At 39.0% G+C, this 26,662-nt stretch overlaps 3 protein-coding genes across 4 annotated transcripts; 2 read left to right on the plus strand and 1 right to left on the minus strand.

Annotated features, from left to right (window-relative positions):
- Positions 1–1,211: 1,211 nt before the first annotated feature.
- Positions 1,212–11,775, plus strand: LOC113665248 (uncharacterized). Its single transcript, XM_089202665.1, has 12 exons — positions 1,212–1,455; positions 1,680–1,811; positions 2,375–2,579; positions 2,802–2,906; positions 3,041–3,166; positions 3,493–3,759; positions 4,107–4,238; positions 4,477–4,599; positions 4,834–4,911; positions 5,037–5,111; positions 5,316–5,372; positions 5,789–11,775. The coding sequence occupies exons 1-12, from the start codon at positions 1,252–1,254 to the stop codon at positions 10,150–10,152; spliced, it is 5,868 nt and encodes a 1,955-aa protein (XP_089058791.1). The 5' UTR covers positions 1,212–1,251; the 3' UTR covers positions 10,153–11,775.
- A 703-nt stretch (positions 11,776–12,478) lies between these two features.
- Positions 12,479–23,818, plus strand: LOC113665247 (uncharacterized). Its single transcript, XM_089205446.1, has 14 exons — positions 12,479–12,614; positions 13,304–13,491; positions 13,842–13,976; positions 14,637–14,808; positions 15,035–15,295; positions 16,158–16,322; positions 16,538–16,612; positions 16,865–16,939; positions 17,053–17,114; positions 17,587–19,039; positions 19,448–21,120; positions 21,445–21,677; positions 22,267–22,473; positions 22,950–23,818. The coding sequence occupies exons 2-14, from the start codon at positions 13,309–13,311 to the stop codon at positions 23,320–23,322; spliced, it is 5,067 nt and encodes a 1,688-aa protein (XP_089061572.1). The 5' UTR covers positions 12,479–12,614; positions 13,304–13,308; the 3' UTR covers positions 23,323–23,818.
- A 33-nt stretch (positions 23,819–23,851) lies between these two features.
- On the minus strand, positions 23,852–25,805 carry LOC113665299 (histamine H2 receptor). 2 transcript variants are annotated; one of them, XM_027180972.2, is made up of 2 exons: positions 25,615–25,805; positions 23,852–25,297 (listed from the first exon to the last, which is right to left on the minus strand). In XM_027180972.2, the coding sequence occupies exon 2, from the start codon at positions 25,079–25,081 to the stop codon at positions 24,122–24,124; it is 960 nt and encodes a 319-aa protein (XP_027036773.2). In that variant the 5' UTR covers positions 25,082–25,297; positions 25,615–25,805; the 3' UTR covers positions 23,852–24,121. The 2 variants fall into 2 exon arrangements, with proteins under 2 accessions (XP_027036773.2, XP_027036774.2); XM_027180973.2 differs by having other exon boundaries at positions 25,658–25,792.
- Positions 25,806–26,662: the final 857 nt, after the last annotated feature.

Below are 26,662 nucleotides of genomic sequence, written 5' to 3' on the forward strand. Positions count from 1 at the left end.
AGGGGGGGATCACATGGTTTTTTGAAGACCTTTAGGGGGGATCAGCCGTAATTGACAAGCATAATGGGGGGGATCAGACCAAAAAAAAAGGAATTTTAGGTCTGTTTACCTCGACAACTATCGGGGTGCATCAGAACGAAACAAAGAGCAAGCGCCCGGTGCAGCATACTTCCGAAAGATCGAATCGTTTATGGAAGACCACTATATTCGTGGAGAACTTTTTATGGAATTCTGTCGTGATGCCTGTAAAGAGTCAAGAGAAGAAAGTTCCAATCTCTGTTCCTGGTGTTCTAACAATAGATGGGTCGGTCCAGAAACGGAAAGAATTCCGCAACCTGTACCAGATTCAAACAATCCTGGACATTTCATGGATATCTATCAGACGGAATCGACGGGCAGGACACCAGATGATTACCTTCCAAGAAAATGTATTAAAGATCTGTACGAGGAACATTCTGACAGTATCAGAAACGATCAGGATACCATGAAGAGCTTCTGCTCAAAATATAATGTGGAAGAGAAGCACGTCATTGCATATGTTAATCATTTGAAGGATATTGAGATCCGAAAGGACATCAGAACAAGAGCAGCTCAGGAGCGAAGAAAGCAAGAGGCCGAACGAACGTACAAGGACTTTCAATGGGATAACCTCATCGAGGGTGGCAAAGTTGAAAAGTTGCGGGTAAGAGAACTAGACCTGTATCTCAACAAGCATGGTTTGATGACTGTGGGTCGGAAACTTGACAAAGTGAAGGCCATTCGATGTCACTATTACCGACAGAATAAAGAGACTGTGATAACAGAAGAACTGTCGAGTGATGAAGATGACGTGGAATCCGAGGATGAAGAATCCGAAAGTGGAGAGGCAGAGAGCGACGATGACTATTTTTTCGTGGATTTGGATGAACAGCCTGAGATTGGCACTTCCTCGACAATTCAGTTCGTATCTGACGAGCAAATATTTACCGTTGTGGTTCAAGGTCCATGAGACGTAAGTACCACTATTAAAATATCACTTGCATATTCAAAAAGTTATTTGGCGGTGGCTGGGAGAAAGGGGGGGGGGGGGGATCATGAAACTTTCCACTACCGATAAGGGGGGATCTCTAAAAAACTAGATACTCTACGGGGGGATCAGGTAAATGCTCCGATGTGACAACAAAAATACTCCGACCCCCCCCAGGCGATAAATAATGACCGGTCCCTTAAGGCTTGTATGGCAGGCAGTAGTGACCACTGTTCCATCGAGAAATGTGTCGAGCTGCCAGCTACTTAAGGTATATCAAATATTTGTTTCGATTTTCGTTTAGGTGGTTCCTGTTTCTGTACTGTTCCATTGCACAACTATTCAACCACTGTTCAGCCGAAAGCGAAGAAGTGATTCAAGTGGATACATTTCTAGCGAGTGTAAACTTAAGCGAACAAAAAGTATTCTTCGTGAGAAATAACTTGGAGGTAAGTCGATTACACAACAGTGGAAATTATATTAATTAAGGATTGTATCGAAACATTTTTATCCAAAGAGGATGGTAATTAAAAAGATGGGAAAACAAAAACAAAAACGAAGCAAAGCAAGGCAAAGCAAAAAAAGAAAAGGCCTACAAAACATAACAGGACAAACAGCCAAACAAGGAAAACTGTTTCTGTACTATAACATTTTCTGAAATTTTGGATTCCAGGGTGACATAGAATTCCAAGAGAGTCAAAATACTTCATTAAAGGTCCATGTTTCCGGAGAGGATAGAGATTTTGAACGTATAAGGATTGAGTACAATGTTCTTCATGAAGAGGATATTGTTGACATACAAGTGGTAAGCTAGCTATGAATTAAAATTTCAACAAATTCTATTGAGAGTCGTAAAACCAAAAGCGAAATCAAAGAAAAACGCATCAACCAATTAGAAGAAAGGAAAACACATGTGGCTAAGTCGTGGTTGTCTTTTTTCTTAAACGCTATCGGTTGAGAAAGTGGCACGGGTTTTCTGGACCAATCACGGAGAAAAGTAGAATAGAACCAAAGAAATCGCCAATTATCTTCAATCGGAAATCCCTCTCATATCGATCCTTGTGAATTTAAATCATAGAGGCACACTGAGACTTATTTAGTATATATTACACGGGCGTTTTCAGAACTTTCCAACTTCTGTTTAGCGCGTTATTGGTGGACGAGAAGTGAAACTATTTACTTTCCACGTCTCCAGAATGCTTAAGTTTCCTTCTGTTTCTATGACCTGGTTGTTACTGTAAGCGCCTACAGGTCCCCTTTTATCACCGGTTTCAGAAATATTTCTTACTGTCTTACATTTTTCTCCAAAATGACTATATTGCTGCATTTTTCTTGTCATAATACTGACACGTTCTATTTTTCTTCTAGTTCATTTTGCCCGAGACAACAACAAACTGGTCAATAGTAGGAGGTCTTGTTGCAGGGGCTGGAATCTTTCTGATAATCATCATTGTCGTATTGATTATTTGCGTGTTCAAAAGGAGAGTAAGAAAGCGACAGTACGGGTGTACCCTGACAGGAAAAGAAGCAGACGAGGAATTTGAAATGAGAAAACGCGGTACAGCTGTTGCAGGTATATACCTTCTTAGTCGTAATAATCACAGGAGTAGGCTGAATGTAATACTGTATTAGATACAGTAGCAGTTCGACTTCTTTGGCGAATCGTTCGAAGTAAAAGTGACAAGTGGCCGTTTCATCAGTCAAATTAAAATGAAACCAAAAAAATGAATAAACTAATAAAGTGGTAAATAAGCCGCAGGCCTCACGAACGTATCTTTTTCCCTCCTTTCACAAGAAAAACTTACAATGTTTGAAGATTCAAAGAAAGAGGAAATGATGTGCGATCAACAGGACGGCAAATGCTACAGGCAATTGATAAATCGAAGTCCTTGGATGGAAAGTGAGTACTTGTAGATATTCGTCCCATTTAAGGATTGCATTTTAAGCGATGGCCGAGCGATGACCGAGAAAGCTCAAAATCAAATCTTATTTTGAATAAAACCTTATTTTACAAACTTTTTTCTTTAAATGAAGGGAAAATTGCTACTTTCGAAACTCCACAATTACCAATTGAAGAGGACAATGGGAAAGGGAAAAGTAAAACCATGGAAACTACAGAAACTATAAGACAAATTCAAATGGAAGGTACTTCTGAAATATATCTCCTAATATTAATTGAATAAAATAATTGTCAGCACCGTGTTTGCTCACGCACGCCCTCGGATAAATATCAACAGGACTCATGTACTAGTAAATAAGTTATTTGTTTCTTGTTTTAGTTATGATTGATTCGTTTAAAAGCACGTTTGCTTTTCCACCCGGCCTAGAGATCGGTGTATGTCGACTATGCGGCATCTTATCACATAACACCGCCATGTTATAAATAACTTGTAAGCGAGGCCTTTAGTGACAGGGTATGATAGAATTTAGGTTTTCCACTTCTGCTACCAGGAATTACAAAATTGACACCTTTACTGACACCTTACTAGGGAAAAGCCATGACTCAGAGGCTCCTCGACGAACAAGAACTGCGCCTACCCAGTCCTTGATATCAGTACGAACAGCTTTTCTGGTACTCACTTTAATCGCAGTAGCCTTAGCAACGACCAAAGCACCCTCAGTTAAAATCGTCATTCGCGTGCCAGCAAATTTTGTCGGAAACGGCTCAAAGATCTTCTTCAATGAGGATTTCCACGGAAGGCTGTTATTATCCAGAGGATTTAGAGCAAAAATGAACCATTTTCAACAGTTTGGTAAGTATCTATAAATCATCTTAAATTTATACACCTTCAGAAGGCTTTTATTTTTTTTCCATGTTTTTTTTTGTGGCGTACCTGTAACCTAGCTTTCTAGCTAAGCGTACCGACACCATTAAATACATTGATTGATTGATCTGATTGATTATATTGTGGTAATTTTTCACTCGGAGTAGAGTAAAAAATGATTGTGGGAGGAACAAAGTATGCATCTTCCTTAATCTTTCTTTTCACCTTCAGAACTTACTGATTACAAAAAATCAAGCATTTGAAGCAAAAACATGTACCGGTCTTCATCAGTGGCTTTGAACATATCGTAATCTTTATTTTTTCTTTCTTTGTAGCTATACCATCAGCTTCAAAAAAAGTATCGCCTTTAGATAAATGCCCCAACTCGTGCCACTTTGCTTGTGACGGACAATCAGAGGGGTGCATCTGTCCCAGAGGATATGAAATGAACAGGGGAACCTGCCATGGTGTGTATCCTATGTCAAAATATCTGTTGATTTTAGTAGCAAAAGATTGTGATAGTAATCTGGAAGACTTATACAGTTTTTATTATTATTTTATTATTATGAGTATGATTATTATAAATAAAAGGAGAGATTAAGTAGTGTACAAGCAAGAGAGGATAATTAGTCTTCTCTTGAAGCGTCGATGAGCAGATTTTCCTCATTTTCCTCATTTTTACTAATTTCATTGATTTTGTTATAGATATTGATGAATGCACCAGAAAAAAGCACAACTGTCATGTGCGATCCACGTGTAACAATACCATTGGTGGTTTTCTGTGCACGTGTGATGAAGGATACTGGGGAGATGGAATCACGTGCAAAGGTATTTTTAGATCTGAGTCCATTTTCCTCTGAAGACGTGCGTAATGAGTTTTTGAGAATGCTGAAAGCTGTGAAAAAAAATTAATTAATCTTCCGAAATTGTTCGCATATCCTAAATACTTGAAGAAATTTCTCTCTTTTTTAAATTTATTATTTTATTTATTGTGAAATATGAAATGTTTTCCGGTTCAAGAACTGGTAGCACAGCATCTACTTACATCAAAGTTCGGTTTAGCTTGCAGCACTACCCCTTGTCCAGAAAATTCTTACCAATCAGAATCGTGCACAAGGACAAGCGACCGGGTGTGCACAGGTAAGTGTGACTCTGCTATAGACATTATCGTGAACTTAAAGATCGACTTACGTCTTGTACTACCCTGACTTCATTACGACTTGAAAGAACGTCTAACTCAAGCTTTATTGGTTTTCAACTTACAGCTTGTAGCCCGAAATGCGAAAAGACGACATATCAAGCGTATGGCTGTGGGTTAACCTTCGACCGAAAGTGCGTCGGTGAGTAAACAGACCGTTGTTTTCAACTTCATTAGTCTTTGCTAGTTACAGTTTGGATAACTTCCATGAGAAAGCGCTTTTTTTTCCTTTCGAGGCTCGCTTGGCTTAATGCACCTTTGATAAGGAATAATAAACAAAATTATATAGATGAATTATGATTTCTTACTCAGACTCCAACTTTTTTTCTGAAAATTCCTATGACAGATATATCCAAGCCCTTAGCGTTGAGCAACAGAGTAAATGATAAGGAAACCCTCGAAGGTAAGACCGATGATCAATATCATTAATGCAGGCTATGTAAAAAATGTCACAGTTGTTGTGACGATGTGTGGCTCGAGTCCATCGTTCACCCTTTCCTTCAAGATCTCACCTTATTGCTTCTTTTTTGCCTATCGATCTGATTCGCATTAAATTGTCCCTTAGGTTAACCTAACAGTAAAAATTCAGCCCGAATTTTCATTCAGCAGATTTTCTTCACAAAGTAACTCAGCCCGTCTATCTATACGTCTTAGTCTCTTTGCAGCTTATTATCCGAAAATCATGTCTGGTGTTCATGATTACACAGCATGCCATACTAGTTGATTTCTTGAAATGCCATGCATTTCAAAATTTTCTTGAGATTCTGCTGATTTAAACAACTGATATAGATATATGTATCTTTTTTTTTCTGTTATCAGCTCAATCAGGCAGCAAGCTTTTTGTGCTTTCACCATCGAAAGAATTCGTTCTATTCGAAGATCGCCTCTGGTTAAACAGGACGAGTGAAACCTTTTTCCTTCAAGGAAATTCATCGAAGCAAGCTCGTTTGCATCGAAATTCAAACTTTCACGTAGACGTAATAATTGACGAGGCCAACCTAGTTCCAACGTACAGTGATTATGATGCAGGGAACTCCTATGAGGAAAATCTCGAATTTGCAGGTGTGCCAGGATTCTCTGCCGTATTTCACAACTACTGCAGGTACCCAGCACCAAATCACTACACCATCCATCATGTCTTGCAGCGTAACCGCCAGACAAAGGTATATCCCGCCAAGTGTTTTCACCATTCACGACGACTGTGCCCAGATGACGTCGCACCAGGTGACTTATATCATTACAGATCTTTGAATGACGCTTGTGAAACTGCGGAAACTTCCACCATCTGCTCAAAACATAATCAGAGAGACTGTGTACTTCAAACAGGCTTGGACAAACTGTATTGTACAAACTACACCAATATTATCACCGATATGTTTGGCTTAAACAAAGCTGAATTTAAAGAAAAGCCGTTGTTTTCCTTTCCGACACATTTTTGCGCGCATGCATATCGCGCTTGCAGAATGTGTAGAAGTAAATGTTCACATTGTGACCAATCTGCAAGTCATGCAGACAGCTCATGCTCCTGTTGCTACAAAGACTGCCTTTCTAGCTGTTCCGATTTCTACAGGGAGTACAACTGCACCCAGGTACCAAAGAAATGCGCTAAAGGAGACACCAGCCAGTTTCAATTGACCATGAACAAGCCATCTAACTTGAAATTACAGTTTAATTGCTTTCTTCAACACAATGTCCCAAAGACCTTGTATACCCTACGATACAGAGTAAAGCACAAGAGTGGACGCTTCGTTTCACAATGGATCTCTAAAACCTTGGAAACTACGTCAGGAAAAGATTCTAAGTCAGTGATGCACCAGGGAACTAATCGCCTCGACTCCTTGGAAGTTTCCCACTCAGTGAATTTTGATATTCCTAATTTACTTTATCTTCGAGCCCAGAGGGACACTGAAAATAAACCGTACAAATACACGGTGGCTAGTTTGGAGGGAGAAAACATAACTTTAGCTAGAGCTAGCGAGGCAGGCACAATTGAGATTCTGACCAAGACACCATTTTCAATCACCACCAGAACTTGGAGTGATGGTGGTAACTGCCAGAGTCTTTCTAATTGGTCAAAGACCATTCGCGGTCCTATTTCAGAGTGGATACCTGTAAAAGTGGAGCATCTTGGTGTTCAATCCCAGGGCGAGTTTGCATATCGTTTACAGAACTCTCAGCGATCGCCTATGATGACAGTGACCATTTCTGAAAATGAATCGATTCTTAAGCATGTCCTGACTAATGCGACAATTCGTAATGACGAGACATTCAAAAGTAGTTTGACTCGAACAAACACTAGTTGGAATGCTAGGATCGGTGGACTTCTGACCACTTGTCCTGGTTTCTTTACTCTTGAAGTCATCGATGAAGTGGATAATTTGAGAGTTATGCATCAAGATGTGGTGATACTTTGTCCAGCGACCAAATTCGACATGGACATACAAGTTCCAAGGAACGGTTTACAGGATAAGGAGCGACTTTTTACCGTTCGTTTCTCTAACGCTAAACAAAAACTGGACCTGACGTTAGCCCTAGTTGACAAAGAAGCCAGGAAAGTGAGAGAACCAGTGGAGAAACATCATGATACGGAACCAAACCCTTGGATGATATTGATGCCACTCTTCGTTATCACGGGCTGTGTACTTCTTTCTCTGCTGTGTTTGATCATCTATGCACAGGTCACGCAAAAAGATAAGGATACTTCAACAGATAAGAATCATTCTGGGTGGAAATTCGTTAAGAACAAGAAAGTATCTATGGGTAAAACTGAAGTTGGGAGGGCGACTACTCCGCCAAAAGACGAAAACAGACTCAAACGAAGGCATCTCATCTTGGTTGCCTTCTTTGCCGTGTTTAGAATACTTTACAGTATGGCGTTTACGTTTTCGATGGCTTTCGCCATTTTGACGCTTCTTCACGCCGACAATATGAAAATAATTCAAGAATTTCAAAACTTTGTGCACGAAAAAATTGAAGAGAGTAATGCTATCGCTTTACAAATGGATCAACATCGTGAAAGAGAAGTCAAACGTCTTCTTGACGCTAGCGAAGACATACAGAGATCTTGCGACTACTTTATTGGCCTACAGCTGCATTGGCTGAGGTTCAACAGTACTTGCCTGATACAGGAAAACCACCTGAAAATGTTTAACAAATTAAGTAGGAAAATTGTCAGCAATGTAGAAGAAAAAGTTCACAAATTAAAGGGAGACATTGACGAGCGAATAAACGAATTTCAGGGGGGTACCAAGAGACAGTTAAAGGAAGTCAAGGAGAGTTTGACGAACTACGCCAAAAGAGTTTTCAACAATGGCTGGTTTGCTTTGCCGAAAGGGGCATATGAAATAAAGATGTCAACATCCCGGAAGAGGAGAGGAATCGTTGTTAATGGTAACTCAACACGACAATTCTATCATCCAAAGGATGAAAAATCAAGCGGTAATGAAAACAATGGGGGGCCCAGCAAGAAAAACAAGAATGGATATTCCATCAGAAGAAAACGGAACATAGCGGACAGTTCCCTCATTGGATTTCTTGATTACGTGGGGGCTTTAGATCAAGAAAAACTCATTCAAGCCGAAAATAACATCATTTCCAAGCTAGAATATGTAAAAGAAGGCCTGGGGGACTTTAGCGAAGTCCTAAAGACCGGCAAGTCGCCTGAACACCCCCTTAGCACCATACTCATGTGTCCTCTACGGTATATGTTAAAATCCGCAAAGAAACAAGTGCAGAAAGGTATACGGAAGCTGGTCGACGAGGGTGAGGAGTGGGCAAAAGGCAAAGCCGAATGTTTTGAAGGGAAAGTCAGTCACTTCTTTGCTTCGAATGACTCTGTTATAGAATTTAACGAAAACAAAACAGATACCGAATTCTTCTCCGAGCGCATTGTCTACGAAGATGTCTATGGCCTAGACACAATTTCAAACGTTTCCAAAGCAAGCAAGTCATCCATCATCAAGTCTGCAAAAGGAGGATCCTTCTACAACATTGAAAAGGGAGATATCATGGAAGAAATGGTCGACAGCCAAAAGGAAGAACTCCTTGAAAGGAAAGCAAAAATAAAAAATGTTACCAAAGTGTATGACGCTGAAGTTTTCTCTACGACCAGAAAGGCCGTCTTAGGCGTGTTTGTGTTGCTCGATATTCTGCTCTTCATATATCGCGGGTCGAAAACCTACCAAATTGCTTTTAAATTAATCGAAGGATTTGAGGAAATTGTAAGCCACGACGAGGATGAATTTGACGAAAAACAATCCAAAATCAAGGAAAGAGCGGAGAAACTTCTTCGAAGGACCTTTGACCTCCTCGCTGAGACGTTTTCAAGGTTTATAGCGCTCTGTAAGAGTCTTCAGAAACGTATCATGCGCACAAATCTGCTCCCGCTGATCATGATAATTGCTTTGTCTACAGCTACACTGTACCTTATCGTCACTTTACTTTATAATGTAATGAATGTGACCGTTATAGAAGAACTTGGTGGATACAATATGATTGCTTCTCGTCTGGACACGGACCTCCGCTTCACAAACCTCGCCATAGAAGATCAGGTGGATTTCATCAATAACAATGCACTGGATCAGTACAAGGAATCCGTAAGTGCTTCCATCAGTGAATACAACAGCATGATCTTGGACCTCAACAAGGAACAGCAAGAGCGCATGGAACGACTTAATAGACAACTCTGTTCCCTGGAGGATGACCCGAAAAACTGCTTTGGGGAACAAGCCTCTCTTCTGAATTTTAACTTCCACTCCTGTATTATCCCGACACTGGAAGGAACACCTTATGAGGATTACGAAAGTGACGCTTACCGCCAGCGAATTAAGCGCGAATCAAAACGGTTTGTGGACGCCATACGAAATATAATATTGGAGACGGTTTATTTCATTCTGGCGGCTGCCTTGTCGATTTTGATAATCACAGCTCTTACCTACGTTGTATTTCTGTTCTTTAAGGCAAGAGGGATGGTTCGGTTTAAAAAAGTTCACGTGTATAAAGCCCTGCCAGCTGAAATTCTGGAGCAATTTCATTTGAAAACAATGGAGTCGGAAGATGAACACGATGGCAGAAACATACATGACAAACACGGAGATCATCGTAAAGTAACGATTCCTAAAGTCTTCCTCGCGGCTTCAACAGAAAACATCAATAGTTCGCGAGAATCTGTCCAAACCTGCTAAAAAAAAGTGTTACAAATTGAGAGCCTTTTATTGTAAATATGTTCATATAATTTTTATGGAAAGTGCGTAACAAAAATAACTAACCTAGACTCGTGTTTTTGCAAACAAACCACTGCGCTTCATTAGAAGCATATAATTTCGGTTCTTTTTCTCAATCATGACAATTATCGTCTTAATTTCATTCTCTTTGTGACAGCTTTTCAAAGAATTCCGATCCTCAGGATCATGACATGTTAGCTACAGAACATTACCTTGTAAATTAATTCGCTAGGGAATATTGGTAGCATCGAACTAGTATTGTATAATATTGTGTATATAAAGTAATAAAATTATTTCAAGAAAGAAATAAAACAAGAAGCGAAGCTGGTAATATAAGACTCATTCACTGTTTTTAACAGTTGTTAGAAACTTTTTCGATGAATTTACAGCAATGTCTCATTTTAAAAATAAACTAATAAAAAGAATGCAAAAGAGGCTTACTCCAAGTTGTGGTTGACATAAGGAATTTCGGATCAATATCAGTATCTGGGCAACTGCCCACCTACCCCTCCCCTAACCCAACATTAACCCTAACTTGTCATCAAGAGACTGTTGTTGGGTTAGGGGAGGGGTAGGTGGGCAGTTGCCCAGATACTGATATTGGCCAAGCCTCTAAAATAAGTACAAGCCACATAGTACCGGAGTGACTTACAGAATTGAATTTCCTAGCTAATCCTAGTCTCCCCCTCACATGCACCAAAAGAAACAAATGGCGTTGCTTGTCTCTTACAGGATTGAATTTCCCAGCTAATCCTAGTCTCCCCTTCACATGCACGAAAAGAAACAAATGGCGTTACTTGTCTCGACATTCTATTTTGACGAGGAAGTTCTTTCAGGATTTCAATCACTACTCTAAATATGCCCATGCATCCGTATTCAGTTGAACTTACAGCAAGCATTTGCATGGTTAGGCGTTTAGATTCCCACGGTCACCCAAATCTGACTACAATGAATGAAAAAATGTATAAAATCAATTAAATAAAGTAATTTCACTTTATAACACCTCTTTGAACGGACAGTGGTGAATTTGAGCATGACTGTTTTTCTATACAACGGAAAAATTGAGCTCTGGTTTTTTAATTAGGCCTGTTGAAAAGATATGGAAGAAAAGATATGCAGAGGGTTAATGAAGAAAAACATTTTTACGGATATGTAAAAACGGCTGTAAGTAGAAGAGAAGGAAGATAATTTTCTTCCGTTTGCCTAAAACGTTATGCTCGAAACTATCTAACAAATTCTTGGTTTTTCAATTCACGGGAATTCGGTCGAAATTGGCTGACACTAAACAAGATGATCTAAATTTGAATGACTTCTTAGCTTAAATACCCTCTTGAAAGCAATTAAAAGCCGGTGATCTTTACATTTCGGGCTAGATTTATCAGTTCTCAATACCTGGGAAGTGCATATTGATAAAGTGTCATGGCTACGATTGTCGTTCTTCATCTGTGTCATTTGTGAGGTGTTTACACTTCGAAAAAGAAAAAAATTAAGATAAAAAATAATTAAACCAGACAGCCAGAGAGAACCACTCCCAATCCTGACGAGAGTTTTGTTTTATTCATCCTAATGACGATCTTGTGAGGAAGAGGCGATCATTTATTCTTGTTGTCCGTGATCATGATTTCGATGAAAGAAACTTAAGCTACAGAAGCCTTAAGACGAAGCAAGAGTTGCAAAAGATAGACCTCAAAATAATAGAGGAAAAAAAACTGTTTCTGCATGCATTTCATTTTGCTGTACATCATAGTAAAGGTTTGTGAATATTTGCGAGGCCAAAAAAACTTCCGCTCACTCAAATGTGCGTGGAATACCAATACTCTCGCGCGATGAAACCGCTCGCGTCAGACTCGAATACATTGCGTGACATGCTCTTGGAGTAGCTCATGCGTGACCCGTTGGAACACATTCAAGTTGAAGATAATACTTTGAAGATAATACTTTGAAGATAATACTTTGAGAGGTTTGTTGAGAATACCTTTTGTTTTACAGAGCATTAAACAGAGAGAATTTAATGGAAGAAATTTGAATCAATGTCCCTAAATTCATTTCACCATATTTGACTTATTTCGTCTCGTTCGTAAAAAAATATACAAACAAACTAAACGCGCCCCTTTATGTGCTCTGTTACGTCATCACCCGCATGACCCTTATTATGTCGATGACTTCTTTAATAACATTTCCGTTCCGTTCGATAAAAATATAGACAGACATTGAGGCTGACCTTAAATGGACAAGTAGTTTTTAGTGGAGATGAGTTGTACGTATTTAAAGCAACGATTACTCTGGTATAACAGGGGATGTTGAACGGGTTTGTTTCAGAAGATATTATAATAGGTAAGTTATATGTGCTGTTGTTGAGAATTGACAAGTTCTGAGAGTTGTCCGGCAAGTTGTTATCTGCGACACAAGACTCTTCTAATGAGGTAAGTTTTCCTTCACGGCGCACACCACAAATGCTACCAACCGTAATTTATATGCTAGTTGTCTTATTCAGTCTAACTTTGGAACTGACGGACAAAGCTTGCATCGTAGACGCTTTCATTGCTGATAAGAAATGTTAGCCGTGCGGTCTGAAGAAATGTTTGACGTATGACGCGTGATGTTTATCTGTCGTGTCCAGAGGCTACGGAAAAGTAGGAATATACATCATTGTGAGCGATTTTCAGAAGAAATGAATTGATGGACAGAAAATTATTCATTGCGACATGAAAATGGCGTGTGAAAGCGGAAATTGCAAACGCTTAAGGCGAATTATTTTAAGTTTCTAGTCCTTTTTTCAGTGCTTAGCGTTTTAACGAAACAACAAGTAAATTAACAAATTCTGCTGTGGATGACGAAATCTACGACCTCAGGGCATGTAAAATTTTTACCGATACATTGAACTTGAGTATTGTATGGACCAGCTACAGTTAGTGAGCAAAAGAAATGTTGATAATAACGTTACAATAAAGGTGATATCATGATGATTATGTTACAATAACCAGTGGGTTCATGGTCCCCATTTTCTTTGGAATTATTTTATTTAGTAGTATTAAGCCTTCTGTTTGAGTATTTGTCGGTTTTGACTGCATCAGTAACGATATTTTTATCTTCTTTGGGGTGATTTCCATAGATAAAATGACGACGCAGCCATCAATTCGAAGACTCGTTCCACTCTTTTTTTCTGTTTTCATGGCTTCAACAACGTCAGCCATAAAAAAGTACCAAAAATTCGTTGGCCTTCCAGAAACTGGCGATAGAGTGGACTACAGTAACGCCAGTGAACACAGCAGGACTTTGATTATTCGCCACAATTTACCAGTGAGTGATCGGTGCCCTGTTAGGTCGAGGATCGGTAGATTTTAGTAAGATTTTCGTTAGCTGTTAACGACGATCAAAAACTTTTTCATGTTTCTTTTTTTTTGTGTGTGTTTTTTTTAATATTTCGTTTTATTTTGGTCACGCCTCTTATTTTTTTAAACGTGTTTCTTCTCTCGGCCTCTTTCCTTCTTCTTTCTTTGTCGGGATGCGCGGACAACAGCGAATTTTTGTTGTACGTCCAAACAACTGAAGGACTCTCAGCGGCGTTCCCTCTAGTCAAGTTGAGTGTCTCTTTTATTAGTTATGAAATATTGTCTATGTTGCATTTATCGTCTCTTTTCTTATAACAGGGAAAAATATTTTTTTACGAGAGCAGCGAATTTTGGATTGAACTCCTCACCACAACCCCAGAGGACGACAATAATTCACTCGTAAAGATATCTTACACAGCACTTGCGGATAACAATTCAATATTGCTAGAAGTGGTAAGTCTTTTTTAACTATTTATCGACTACCTTGCCACAATCTAGTCCAGGGATATATCATGAACTAACCCCTACCTGCCCAAACATACTTCCAGCTAACCCTCCCTTCCTACCTATAGACCTACCTCTTTATCTCTTTACTAACCTGCCTATCTGCTTTACTACCAATCTTCCTACTTACTTACCTCTTTACTAACCTCACTAGCCGCCAGCCTTCCTCCCTACCCCTCCCTTCTCTCTCTCCCTACCCCTCCATTCTCTCTCTCTCTCTCTGTTCTAACTTTCTCACCGGCCTAATAAACAAAGTACCTACACTGGGCCGTAAATGTAGCCCCCCCCCTTTTTTTTTTGGAAATAATGTAATAAAATAGTCAAGAACAGATGCCTTGAGTCTTAAAACATATTGCATCGCAAAAAGTGTCTGAAAATGTGCGGAATGGCATTAGAGCGTGTCTTGATTTTCAAAAGTCACCGTGGGAGGATGCTCCCAGACCCGCCTATTGGGTTGAGCTCAGTACCCACCATTGTGCCCCCTAAGTTCAAAACTTGTTCATACGGGCCTGCTACTTACTCCCAAATATGTGGTTGGGCCTCCATGAAGCTAAGGCCTCCTTTCACCTGTCACCATCAACATATAAACGCTACCATTTCTTTCTTCAGTACGCGCCCCAAATCAAGCTGTCAGCTGACACGAATGGAACAGAGAAGCTTCTAGTCATAATTTTCAGTGCATTGGTATCATTTTTCGTCCTTGGGCTCATGGTGTCCGCACTGTGTTATTTTTGTTACTGGAAAAAGCGGCGAAAAACAGATGCAAACGAGTCAGTTGAAGGTTTGTGCTTTATATTGACATTCATCTCCAGCGCTTTTAAATCTAAATTTCAATTCTAACTGCAGATAATATTTTAGATTAATTGTTCTGCTCAGTTGCAAAACAATCAGAAGAGGATATTTTTGGCATCAATTGTAGCACCAAATTATTTTTGACCTGAAAATAATTGTTGACACCGATAAGAAAAAAAGGGACATTTTTTTATACATGTACTCTTCTTGAACAGACATTTCGAGAACCTCCAGCCCGAGTTCTTCGCGTGCCAGTCTGAATAGCGTTGGGCCCTTACCGAGTGGTACACAGTTCTTGGTGGTGGCCATTTGCGCATGTGCGTTACACGCTCAGCTGCAGACAGCGAATATGGAAATTACTATTTACTTTCCCAGAGAATTTCTTCGTTCAGACTCCAGAGTTTTTTTGAAGTCAGAAAATAATAATGAAGTGAGAGTTGCAACCAACGATACAAGGCTGAAAATCAACATTTTTGGTGAGTACATATTGTAACTTTGTCTTTCTTGTCTTCATAAGTCCACAATTCAAAAAAAAAAAAAAAGAACAAGAAAAAAGTGGCTTGTGTGGTTAATCCTGGTGATTTTGGGAGGAGCCTGGCACCCATTCTGTCTGTGCGAACGGTCGCTACTAACTGTATAACTTTACAGGATAATTTAAACAGAATATGGAAGCTATCTTCGCCGTAATGAACAACGCTTAAGTAATAGCGAAAATAAGGCCTGAAAAAAATTCCGGTCTGTGCGGGATTTGAACCAAAGTAAACCCGTGGAGGCCGTAATTTTACAACTGCTTAAGTAGTGTTTATTACTTCGAGGATCGCTTCCATATTCATTTCTTTATCCGCAGTTCACGTGCATGATTTCCATATATTTACAGTCATAATATAAACTAAGAGTTTGTAACTTTCTGGTTGTTTATCAAAAACACAGGTTTGAAAAAGGCAAATCGCCCTATTAGCACTTTTAGAACAACTTGATTTACTACAAAGGAGTTTCTCATTCGACTTATTAGCCTATATATGGTGCCTGAATAACAGCTTATCATCTGGCTTGTGGTCAAGAGGCAGTTGCTTGTCATAAACACAAGGCTGAGTGGGCTACTTGCAACCCTTGAAGTTGACTTGAGGTTCAGAAAGCAGCAACAACTTTGCGCATTCGGTATTTGGGTGAAGCTCCCTTGGCATATTATTAAACATAAATAACTTAGGAAAAATGACATGTTTGGTTCTGGATAATGAGATTTTCAAAATACATATATTCTCTCATTCCTTCTTCAATTAGTGTGACTTTTTCATAGAAATGAGATACCGATTGTGTAATTTTCCTGAATTTCTTCAGACGTTCCTGACGCCGGATTCATTTCTGAGGATAGATGTTTTGATAAAAATACATCATGTATTAACGGTGTCTGTGATCCTCTGGTGGGAAAATGCGTCTGTCCAAGGAGAATGCGAGCAATCAGACTTAAGGGAGGCAATGGAGAGGACATGCGATGTGTGTTCAGTAAGTTGGTCCCAGAAACTAATCATTAGATATATCTGTGGACTGAGTGTTCTATTGATCATTTCAACAACATGATGTAGTTTACTTTTAAGATTTTCGGTTCACCACACAGACAAGACTTGTTTGTAGGACTTGCTTCATCATTTTTGTTTTCTTGAGAACTTTGTGAAGAAAACCTAAAGAATCTTTTGTTCCTTTGTTTTGTTGTTGTAAAGAATGTGATCAAAAGTGCCAGAGTGGTTTCTTTGAAGTTTCTTCTTGCAATCACACGCATCAAGCTGTATGCAAAAGTAAGTTCACTCAAAATATCATTTCGTACAAGTTGTTGATCCTTTGCATTAGCGTTTAGTTAAATAAATGCATTGCTATTATGAATATAATCACGATTTTCTTTTACATTGGCTACATATGCAAAATCTGATAAACCTGAGTTGTACTATGTGCAAAAACATGTGAACGATTCATTGGGGGTCAATTGACTAAATTCTGAGCTACATGCTTACTTCACTTTAATTACATATGTTTTGCGTTTAATCTTTCAGAGTGTCGTCCTCAGTGCAGTTTTAAGGAATTTGAATCCGTTCCATGCACCGGAAAAACAGACAGAAATTGTACTGGTACAGTCACATTTTATTTACATGCGATACTGTTGCCGTTGCTAAAGTTATTTACAGCCATGAATCCAATGACAGACGTCTTCACCCTAACATTCTGATTCATTTTATTTTAGACATATCTCAGCTGCCTCATATTCAAGTTTCTCCAAACATTGTCTATGAAGATGTTTTAAAGGTAAGAACGGGACTGAAGGCCAGGGCCCAGTTGTTCGAAGGCCGATTAGCGCTAATCCAAAGTTAAATTTTAATCTGGGTTTATTTATTCCTTTATTCAAAAGCCTTTTGGGATATTTTCTTGTCTTCTTTTTAGAGCATCAAATAATCATATTCTAGATAAAAGAATTCGACTGAATTTTCTTTTAAGCTATCAGATCTGAAATCAGATTTCACACTAACCCTGGGTTATCTTAACCCAGCTTTGAACAACCCGACCCAGTATTGTATTTGCTCTTTTTTTCAGTATCAGTGGCCATATGCTTAAGTAAGCGGTTATGATCACCTAAAGCCCACTGCTGCTTGAAGTGATTCCTGAGGGCATTTGTCCTAGGCCTGTACCCCATCTGCAATTACTGGAACTTTCTCACTTTCCTGAGGGAATCCACTCACAAGAACTTGCCTTTAAAAAAATATTCCTTTACTCTCTTTAGGCTAAAGATGATACACCACTAAGAAAAACTGTCAGCAATGACTCAAGCTCTTCTAGCCTCTGGTTTAACCGATCAAGTGGTCTGGCGATAAAGCTTCGAATACTAACCATCGACTACGGCACGACCTTCCGTGAAGTCAAACATGACGCTAACGACAACAGTAAGCTTCCAAAAGACGTGACTTCACAGATTGTCCTAAGGGAATTATGCAGCTCTCCAGTTCCGGACTATTACCGGATAGATTTAAAGGAATCTTCTGAAAACGTGCAGATTATTAAAGGACAACCGAACACTCCTTGCCCAAGGTATGATGGGAAGTTGAAAACTCTGCCGACCCAAGGAAATATACTTTCGTGTAATGGCGCTGAAAATCCCGTCGTTAGGCTATTTGGCGTCGAAAACAGGAACCAAGACTATTGGAAAGAAGAGAGTTCCAAAGCTTGTCACACACTAAGGAACGATTGCAACAAATGTCGCAATGAATGTACGATTAGTTCCTTAAAGAACCCTGTCTGCTCTCTAACAAGGAGCAATACCTTACATGACTCGAAGCAAGAGTATGGAGAGCACTTTATGTATTGCTTTGATTGCTGTTTCCGAGAGAACTGCACCTGTTCGAGCTGTGCGTGTACGCATTACAAATCTTCATGCATCGATTCACAGGTCACTTGCGTTGGGGAAAAACAGTTCATCATTCCTATCACGCCTGTATTTTCCAGTGGGGGACATTTCAAATGTCACGTGAAGTTATCGAGAGGTCCCGTATTCGAGTTCGAGGCGTCTCTATGGAAAGATGGAAAGTTTTTGAGGAAAATTCAAGAGAAACGCGACAAGAACTATACCCAAGAAACTGGTCGAGAAACGACAAGCTACGACTATGGTTACATAGTTTTAAGACATTCCTCCAAGATCAGAAATAACTTGAGAACTTTTTTGATGATAAGTGGCAAAGTTGGAGAGTCAAACTTCAGTGTGGGCTGGTATAAAACCGAACAAAAATCAGAACCACACAACACCACTGACAAGCTTTTTATTCAACCTACAGAACCTTTTAAAATAAACACGAACAGTTGGCCACAAGATAACTGCCAAACTTTCGACGCAGAGAAATTTTTGGTAATCTCACCCAAAGCATCAATAAATAACTTTGAAGAGCTAACACAAGTTACGGCAAAAGTAGCTCATGAGGATAGTGGACGAGTGTATATAGTATTCAACAACTCAGGCTCGCAAGAAGTCCATGTTGAGGTCCCATCTGAACGCTCCATACTGCAACATGTGTATCCAGGGACGGTTATATTGAATGATAACTCGTTTGCTGGAAAGCTTTTGAGAAATAGGACATTCTGGACCATACGTTTAACTGGACGAGTCAGCACCTGTCCAGGGTTCTTTGTGGCGAGGCTGACGGATCAAGACCGACCAGATGTAAACGTTTATTACTATGACATTGGTAAGTTCCGCCATTACTCCTTTACGAGGTGGACAAATGCAGAGAGGAAGGGGTTGAAGGCTATTCCAATTTCAAAGTGCTTTAAAGGAGCACTCGATATTTTGTTCTAAAGAAGCTTTCTATTTATTTCATGAAAAATTTCCAAAATTGTTTCGAGAATAGCCGTCCATGTGATCATAATACTCAAAGGGTTAAATTAACAGATAATTCGAAACTCAAATCATGAACGTGCTGCCAGTTTCCTTGAGCGCTGGTGCACCAGTAGAAGAAAATGCCCAAATTCCTATGATGTAATCCTTGGTTTGTAACAAGAATCCCCGCAAATATTTCTTCACAGCCCATCTGTTGCAAAAAAATATTTGAAAATAATTCATTTAGACTTGTTTTTATTGTCACTTAATTTTTCAGCAGTAACAAATGAAGACTGTCTCTTCCAAGTGGAATTCAATCTTCCCTCTGGTGGTGACGCAAACTCGATCGATAAACAGTTTGTTGTTCGCCTAACAGACTCCCGCAAGACTTTAAAACTCATCCTCGTTAGTCCAAGAAGGATACCTGAATTTAAACCACCTGACAATGACGAAACTTTTGATCTGAAAAAGCTAGAAGTCTTTATTCCATTTGGTGGGGCAGCAGGAGGGATGTTTCTCTTCTTTCTAGCAATTCTTATTTACGGTTATAAAACACGCCCAAAAGATAGCTACCACCGTGATCGGGATAATGAACTACATTTCAGGCATATCTTGTTTGCCGTCTGGTTTGTTGGAGTAAGACTTGTTAAGAGTTTCCTTTTAACACTGACTGCCCTGTTTGTAATTCTGACTGCTATTCACCATACGAATGTAAAGACACTCGAGAAATACAAGACCTTTCACGAGCAGCAGGCAAAACTGGAAGAAAAGTTTCTTCAGGAGATGGACAAGCACAAAGCACAAGAAATAAATCGCCAATGGTCGCTTCTTAGTGAAGGAAAGGCAGCTTGTGAGAAAAATTTAAAGGCGCTGAACATGTTCTTAGAGAAACATTTCAGAGAAATGAGAGAAAGACAGGAAGAAGAGATGAAGCGGAAATCTATCCTGTACGCGGCGGAGGATCGGATCAAGAAACAATTTTCTGCGTCAAAAGCAAAATTCGAAAAGGAGAGGAAGCGACTTAATGAGCGACTGGAGGCGTTTAGTAATGAAATAAATACCAGGATCTCACAGATTCAAGCGAAAATAGAGAAAAGCTTTTGGTTGAAGGTTGCTAAAGGACTTTACAAGTCTTTGGATGGTCTATCGAGAGCTTTTGGTGGAGGAGGTATCAAAAAACCTTTTATCGAGTGGGTCGGGCTATCGGTCAATTTTCCGAGTGTAAAGGCAAAACTTCCATCGTTTGACGACATTTTCCAAACTTTCGACAGTGAACCACCCATCGACTCAAAAAGAGCACAAGACATCAATCTCACTATGTGGCAGAGAAAAACTCAGATAAGCGCAAAAGTAAATATTCAGCAAGTATCAGCTCCAAACGTTAACATATCACGCAATCTGCGTATAGAAAGAGCGGAAGAGTTGTTAGCTTTAGAATGGATCGTGCAGCTCCACAGGAACGGGATTTTCATATCTGTATTGATTGTTTTTGATGTACTGTGGTTTGTTTATCGGCATTGTAGAACATACCAGTTGGCGATTGTGCTTCTACATGGCTTTCCGAAAGTGTTCAAGCTGGAAGAAATACAAAAAAAAGAGGAGAAAAAGGAGGCCAAGAAGAAGAGGAAGGAAGAAAAGGCAAGGATAAATAAACAAAAAAACGAAGCAAGAGGAAACGAAAAAGAGACAAAGGTTGATGAATTTAATATGAAGAATCCAAATCTCGAGGATTCTTCCCGCCCACCTCGATTTATTGACTCTTCCCAAGAAAGTCTATTGGATCAAAGTCAAGATTCGCTTCCAAATGTTAGAAGTGACCGACCTGACAAAGAGATCACTTTGCAAAAGTCCAAAAGCAAGAGAGCCACTCGACTTGGATTAAAGGGGCTTGACAATCTTAACAAGGTTTTTCTAAAGTTTCTGGTCAAACTCAAACAGCTTAATTATCAAGTAAGTAATTCATATCGGTGTATATATATAATTAATTTTATTTTATCTGTAGTCCTTTAAGGGAGCTTAATCCCCAAAATATGTAATGGTACTTTTTTTCACCTGCTGTAAACTCCTAAGCTCACCGCGTAAGCCCTTGCTCTCTGGCACGGCCTGGGAGTTGGTAACCAAATCATGGGGTTACAAGCTCAAGACAGGAAACAAACCAACGTATTGATTCGTCATGATCAAAACTAATTTAATCTGCTGCGCATTGATTTCTTGACTTCGCACCCCCTTGCTCTCAAGAATCTTATTAATTTGTACCTTTGTTTCTCGTTATAGATCAACAACACAAATTTTGTTCCGATGTGTTTGCTGTTGGTAATTGCCATTTTGTCGGTATATGTTGTCATAATAACTGCTAAGCACTCCATGAACGTCGAAACTATGGAAATTGTTGGATATTTCGACCTTAAAATGGCACCGCTTCTGACCATGAGGAAGATTGTCAACACAAGAATAACATCAAATGCTTTTTTGGTTAATGACGTCCATATTCCGTACTACGAGAACAGGTAATTAATCATCTCCTCTCCAACCGTCAGGGATAAAAATGAAGATAGACCGTCCAAACTAACAGAGTTTTTCCCAATAAAGTTGCATCGTTTTGCTTTTGTTCAAGTGTTGGAACTAAATTATTTTTCCAAATTTAGTCGATTGAAATGGAAAAGTTGTTTGGAATCGATTAGTTTTTTATTCAAAATTGAACGGATTTTTCGATAATTAGTTCTCTTGACACCCGTTATGGCAGAGTGCCATGCGTTCTCTTTGTCGAAGAAGATGACTAGTTGCTCTTAATACTGAAAAAAAAAAATGAAAAAATCAAAATAGATTTGTTAAGGGAAATATCATTGTCGAAAAATGACAAATGCGATGTATCATTTCTTAGTCAAACTTTGACATTGTCGTAAACAAAAACACTACAATTTTGAACACCGATGTTAGTCGGATTGTGGATGCAGCCTGGCACTCCTTCCCATGATGCAATATGTCCCTTCCTCCGACCATCCAGCCATAAATCCTCGATCTGTACCGTTGTATGGTTCGAAAGTTTGTTCATTCGGCTCATTTTTATCTTTTTTTTTTATACTTTTTCTTTTTCAGAGTGAATACAAGAATCTCGTTCTACAGAAAGAAGGCTGAAATGTACCAAGCGTATCAATGCGCAAAAGCTGACTTGCATAATGAAGAGTACTGCTCGTGGGCTCAGGAGCCTGGAATGGATTGTGATGGAGTGGGACCGTATAACAAGGACTTTTTAAACAAGCTGACGCAGTTTGAATGTAACTTAGAACCGGTTATTCCACAGAGGTGAGTTGCAATCCAATAATTTTCATGAATTTGGGTTGGAGAGCGCAAGTATTATCCTCGAGTTACTTTCAGTAAACTCTCGTTTCATGCCTTAATTCGTGTAAATAACAATTTTTTTAGTTCATTAGCAACAACGTAGGGGATGGGGATTCAACGCCATCCAGGTAGCCACCGGAATTCTTTTTGTTGGAGTTTTCGCCAATTTTAGCAAATAAGTAGAGCTTTTATCTACATTCTTGTGGTTTGAAACAGTTTCAGTTTTATGCATGCAGCTTTTCGTTCATTTCAGTGGAAACCGCGAAGCTTCCTTTTATTTTTAATATTACGCCTCTTAACCCATTAGCCGTCCTCCACCAAACTGTACGAAATAAGTATGAGTGATGCAGAAATTAAAACGATGTTAAGACGACAGATACTATTGGAAGAGCAAGCTAATTTTTCACGTGCAATGTTTTTGTTTTTGTTTTTTGTTTTAGATTTACCAAGTTCGACCGTTTTCGTTACAAAGAAGTCCACAAAAAGGCTCTATCTCCTTATTTGGCAGCCCTTCGAGGAGTTATCTTGGACACGTTTTACATGTTTTTGGTTATCATTGGTATTGTCATCCTCTCCAAAGTACTGGAAATCGCATTGTTTTTCTTGCTCAAGAGATTCGATCTAGTACGCCAAGTTAAACACTATCAAACGCACCGAGACCTCAAGGGGGAGTTAAGTGTTCCACATTGTATCAAATATCCTTCAAATGAGAGCATCATTAGGCATGTGGGACCTCTTCACATGTCCAACGAGATGATAGCGACGTTTGGGTCGAACATCCACGAAGGAAAAAGTATCCAATGGATCAAGTGAAGAATAAAATCGTTTTGATCCCAATATTTCTGACCATGGACTACTTTTAAACTAGAGCTATTAAATGAAATATCGTGGTTGTAAATATTATTGAAATTTCTTCTTTTTAAAAAGCAATTGAAATGTAGTGTTAATCCTTGTCTATTTTTGATGACATCGCTAGGCAACGATTGACACTCTTTTCTAAAGAACGTTTGTATGGCAAAATCGTGCAATCCTGATCAAGTTGTCAAGTAGGTACATTTGGAGAAACTTAAAATGTCATTCTTAAAGACCCTGTGTAGAAAAAAAATATCCTAACGTTAAAAGAACATGAACCTTGAAAGCTTTAGCCTGCAGGCCCGCATCTTGTATCAGAGCTCACAGATTATCAACTAATGACACAACAAACCCTTTCTGAAAGATGTGTTGAGTTTCGTGGAAAAATATTAATTGAAAATTGAAATTAGCAAGTGAACGGAAAATTAAGAAAGAAATAGAGAATAAACGAGTTGAATTGAATTGTAGTAAGGAACTATCCACACAAGTATCCATGGAAATAAGAAGTTTAGCGGGGTGTCTATCTATGCAACATAGCCTTCTGTACTGAACTGTTTCATGCGAGAACTGGAAGCTGCGCTTTGGATGTGTCGTCCATTAGATAAAATTGACAATTTTACGACTAAAAATGGGTCATCATCACGAAACGCTGGCCTACACTCAAACCTTTGGTACGTCTATCAGAGATCATTTTTTTTGCTAAAAAATGTAAACAGTTAGGTGTAGTTCTTAGTAGATTGCTCTACAAAAGGGGTCTTCGTTAAACCCTTCTCGAACTTCTTAACGCATTCAGAAAGGATTTCAAAGCGTCTAAAAAGTCTTGCTTCATGAATGTACACAGAAGGGGATTACACAGCGCGCTCAAAAAGCGAAGGAAAATGATGACAGGGACAATTATGTTCTGTGCGCTTCGCTCCATGTTAAGAAGCCCTATTACTTCCAAATCGTCTATAATCGCCCATAAAAAATACAAAAACAGGCCAAATATGAAGACTGTGATCATTGCAATGAACAAGAAAGCAGTTTTTTTTTCATTCACTTTTCGTCTCCTTGCATTAAACCGTGACACCGTGTGTCTAGACAAATCGCTGTGGATCTCCTTGCATTGCCAGCGAAGATGGATGAAAAGTTTCGTATAGATACTTATCATCAAGAAGAGGGGCACCATAACGAGGGCAATCATGTGAAAGAAGTCATATCCGAGGTCAAAGCGGATCATTTTGTCATCATCCATTGTGGCGTGTAGAACCCAAGTTAGCTGCACCAATGAAGCCAGTAGTGAGAACACCCACGTGAATGCCAACGTCCAAGCGAGTCTTACTTTAGTGACGATGGACGGATATTGTAAGATCTTGATTATTCTAATATAACGGTCAACGGATAAAATAATAAGGTGGGCCACAGATGAGAAGGCCAGGAAACGATTTGAGATGTCCATGGCGATGCAGACATCCTGTATTAACGTCTCTGTGCACGCAATCACCATTGGCACTGCCACCACGCCAGTGAGAAGGTCACTTATTGCGAGACTGGCAAGAATTGTGTTGGAAGTGGTACGGAGATGTCTTTTTTTCCAAATCAGCACCAGGATCAGGCTGTTAGCAGCAATGGCAGATATTGAAAGCAATCCGAAAAGAACTAATGCTCCTCTGTAGTCGCTTCTGTTCACATCTTCCTTGCCAAGGTTGTTTGTTGCGTTACTGCCATTTTTGTTATCCATGTTAATTATTTTATTTTTAACATTTATCTGTTCTCACCTTTGTACAGGTGTTTGTGCAAAATGAATTTGTTAAAATAGAAACAACTTGAAATGGCTGCAGCAATGTTCTGTTAATGGCGTTGAATTTCTACCAGACCCGTCAAAGTCAACGTTCTTGCTTTTGTTATTAAGATTCTTGGTTTCCACTAAATTCAATTACAGCTTTGTGTCTCACCGCTATAGGGTTTAAATTGAAGAAAAAGTCATTAGTATACAACAACTTACGCCGAAAATTTGAATAATAATGTTAATTAAACAGATAGAGAAGCACAACTTAAATTCTGCGATAATTGCTCAACCAAATGCTTAATATACAAACTAAAATAAAGGAAACATAAGTACTATTTGTCCGTACAGTTACATGTAACAAGCAATTTTTCTACAGCTGTGTACCAGCTATCATCGATAGTTTAATAACAAATGATGCCTAGAAATTGTGTTCGATGCATGCGCACAATATCACGAAATTATGTATCATGCGAACTATAAATTACCTCGGATCAGCTTTTTGGCTTTTTATACTGTAAAATAAATTACCCGAATCTCTCCACGAGTCTCCTTGGCTTTAAACGGTACTCTTAGACTTCCTCTCAAACTTTCTTCCAAGCGCCATCCTAGGTTATCATAATTAAACGTCCCTTTTGCATTGTGTTTCGTGGCAAAGTTCTTAATAGATGCCAAGGGGATTGGAAGAGGTTTTGCAAGAATTCTAATTTGCGCAGAATAAAATTAGCCGTGGTGTTTCGTGTGAAGAATATTTTCAAGACTACAATTAGAATTTTTTTGATAAATCAATAGTTCGCTTCAGTTTTAAGAAAGCTTAATTATACTATTTTGTGTGTTTTTTGGCTTTTTCCAGATGTAACTCCGTATTTTTTTTTTTAAATTCAGGACACATTCACCTTCAAAACAGCAAATGTTTTAAACATGTGTGTCTTTCATCTGATACAAATACATCTAAATTTAGTCTAGGGCTATTTCGTACCTTGACGAATAAAGCTGTATCTAGCCTTTTCAAACTTTCCTTTCTGTAAAAATCCCTTGGTACACGTGAGACTGAATTGTAAAAAGAAGATTTTAATTGCGATTTATCTCTCTTGACCTGTTCAGTTATGACACACTATAAAAGACGAGGCTGGCGGTCAATGTAATTCCTGTGTTTAAAAATTGTGTCCAGTTTTGACCCAACAAATAAGAAGACCTGTATTCAAAGTTCGAACTGAGTTTGGTAATGCACTTTTTCCTTAGAGAATCACATGGGAAGAATATTCTACATTTTTGCATGATTTAATTAGCGAAAAAAATATTAGAAAAAAAAACTGAAAATAGGATATGAAAGAAAAAAAAAATTTCTTCGCTGCAGTTTTGTGAAAATATATTCCTTGAGAAACTATTTACGCGCACAAAGTTTTCGCTGCACTTTTCACGTTGTCATCCGACTTGTAGGTAAATTCGGACTTACAAAGTTTTATTGTGGCTTTGCGTTTGTTTTGTTATAATTGTATGTTATTCATTCCACTAAAACACGGAAAAACCACTTAC

The sequence above is a fragment of the Pocillopora damicornis genome, chromosome 4, assembly GCF_964200805.1.
Source record: "Pocillopora damicornis chromosome 4, jaPocDami1.2, whole genome shotgun sequence".
Classification (NCBI taxonomy): Eukaryota; Metazoa; Cnidaria; class Anthozoa; order Scleractinia; family Pocilloporidae; genus Pocillopora; species Pocillopora damicornis.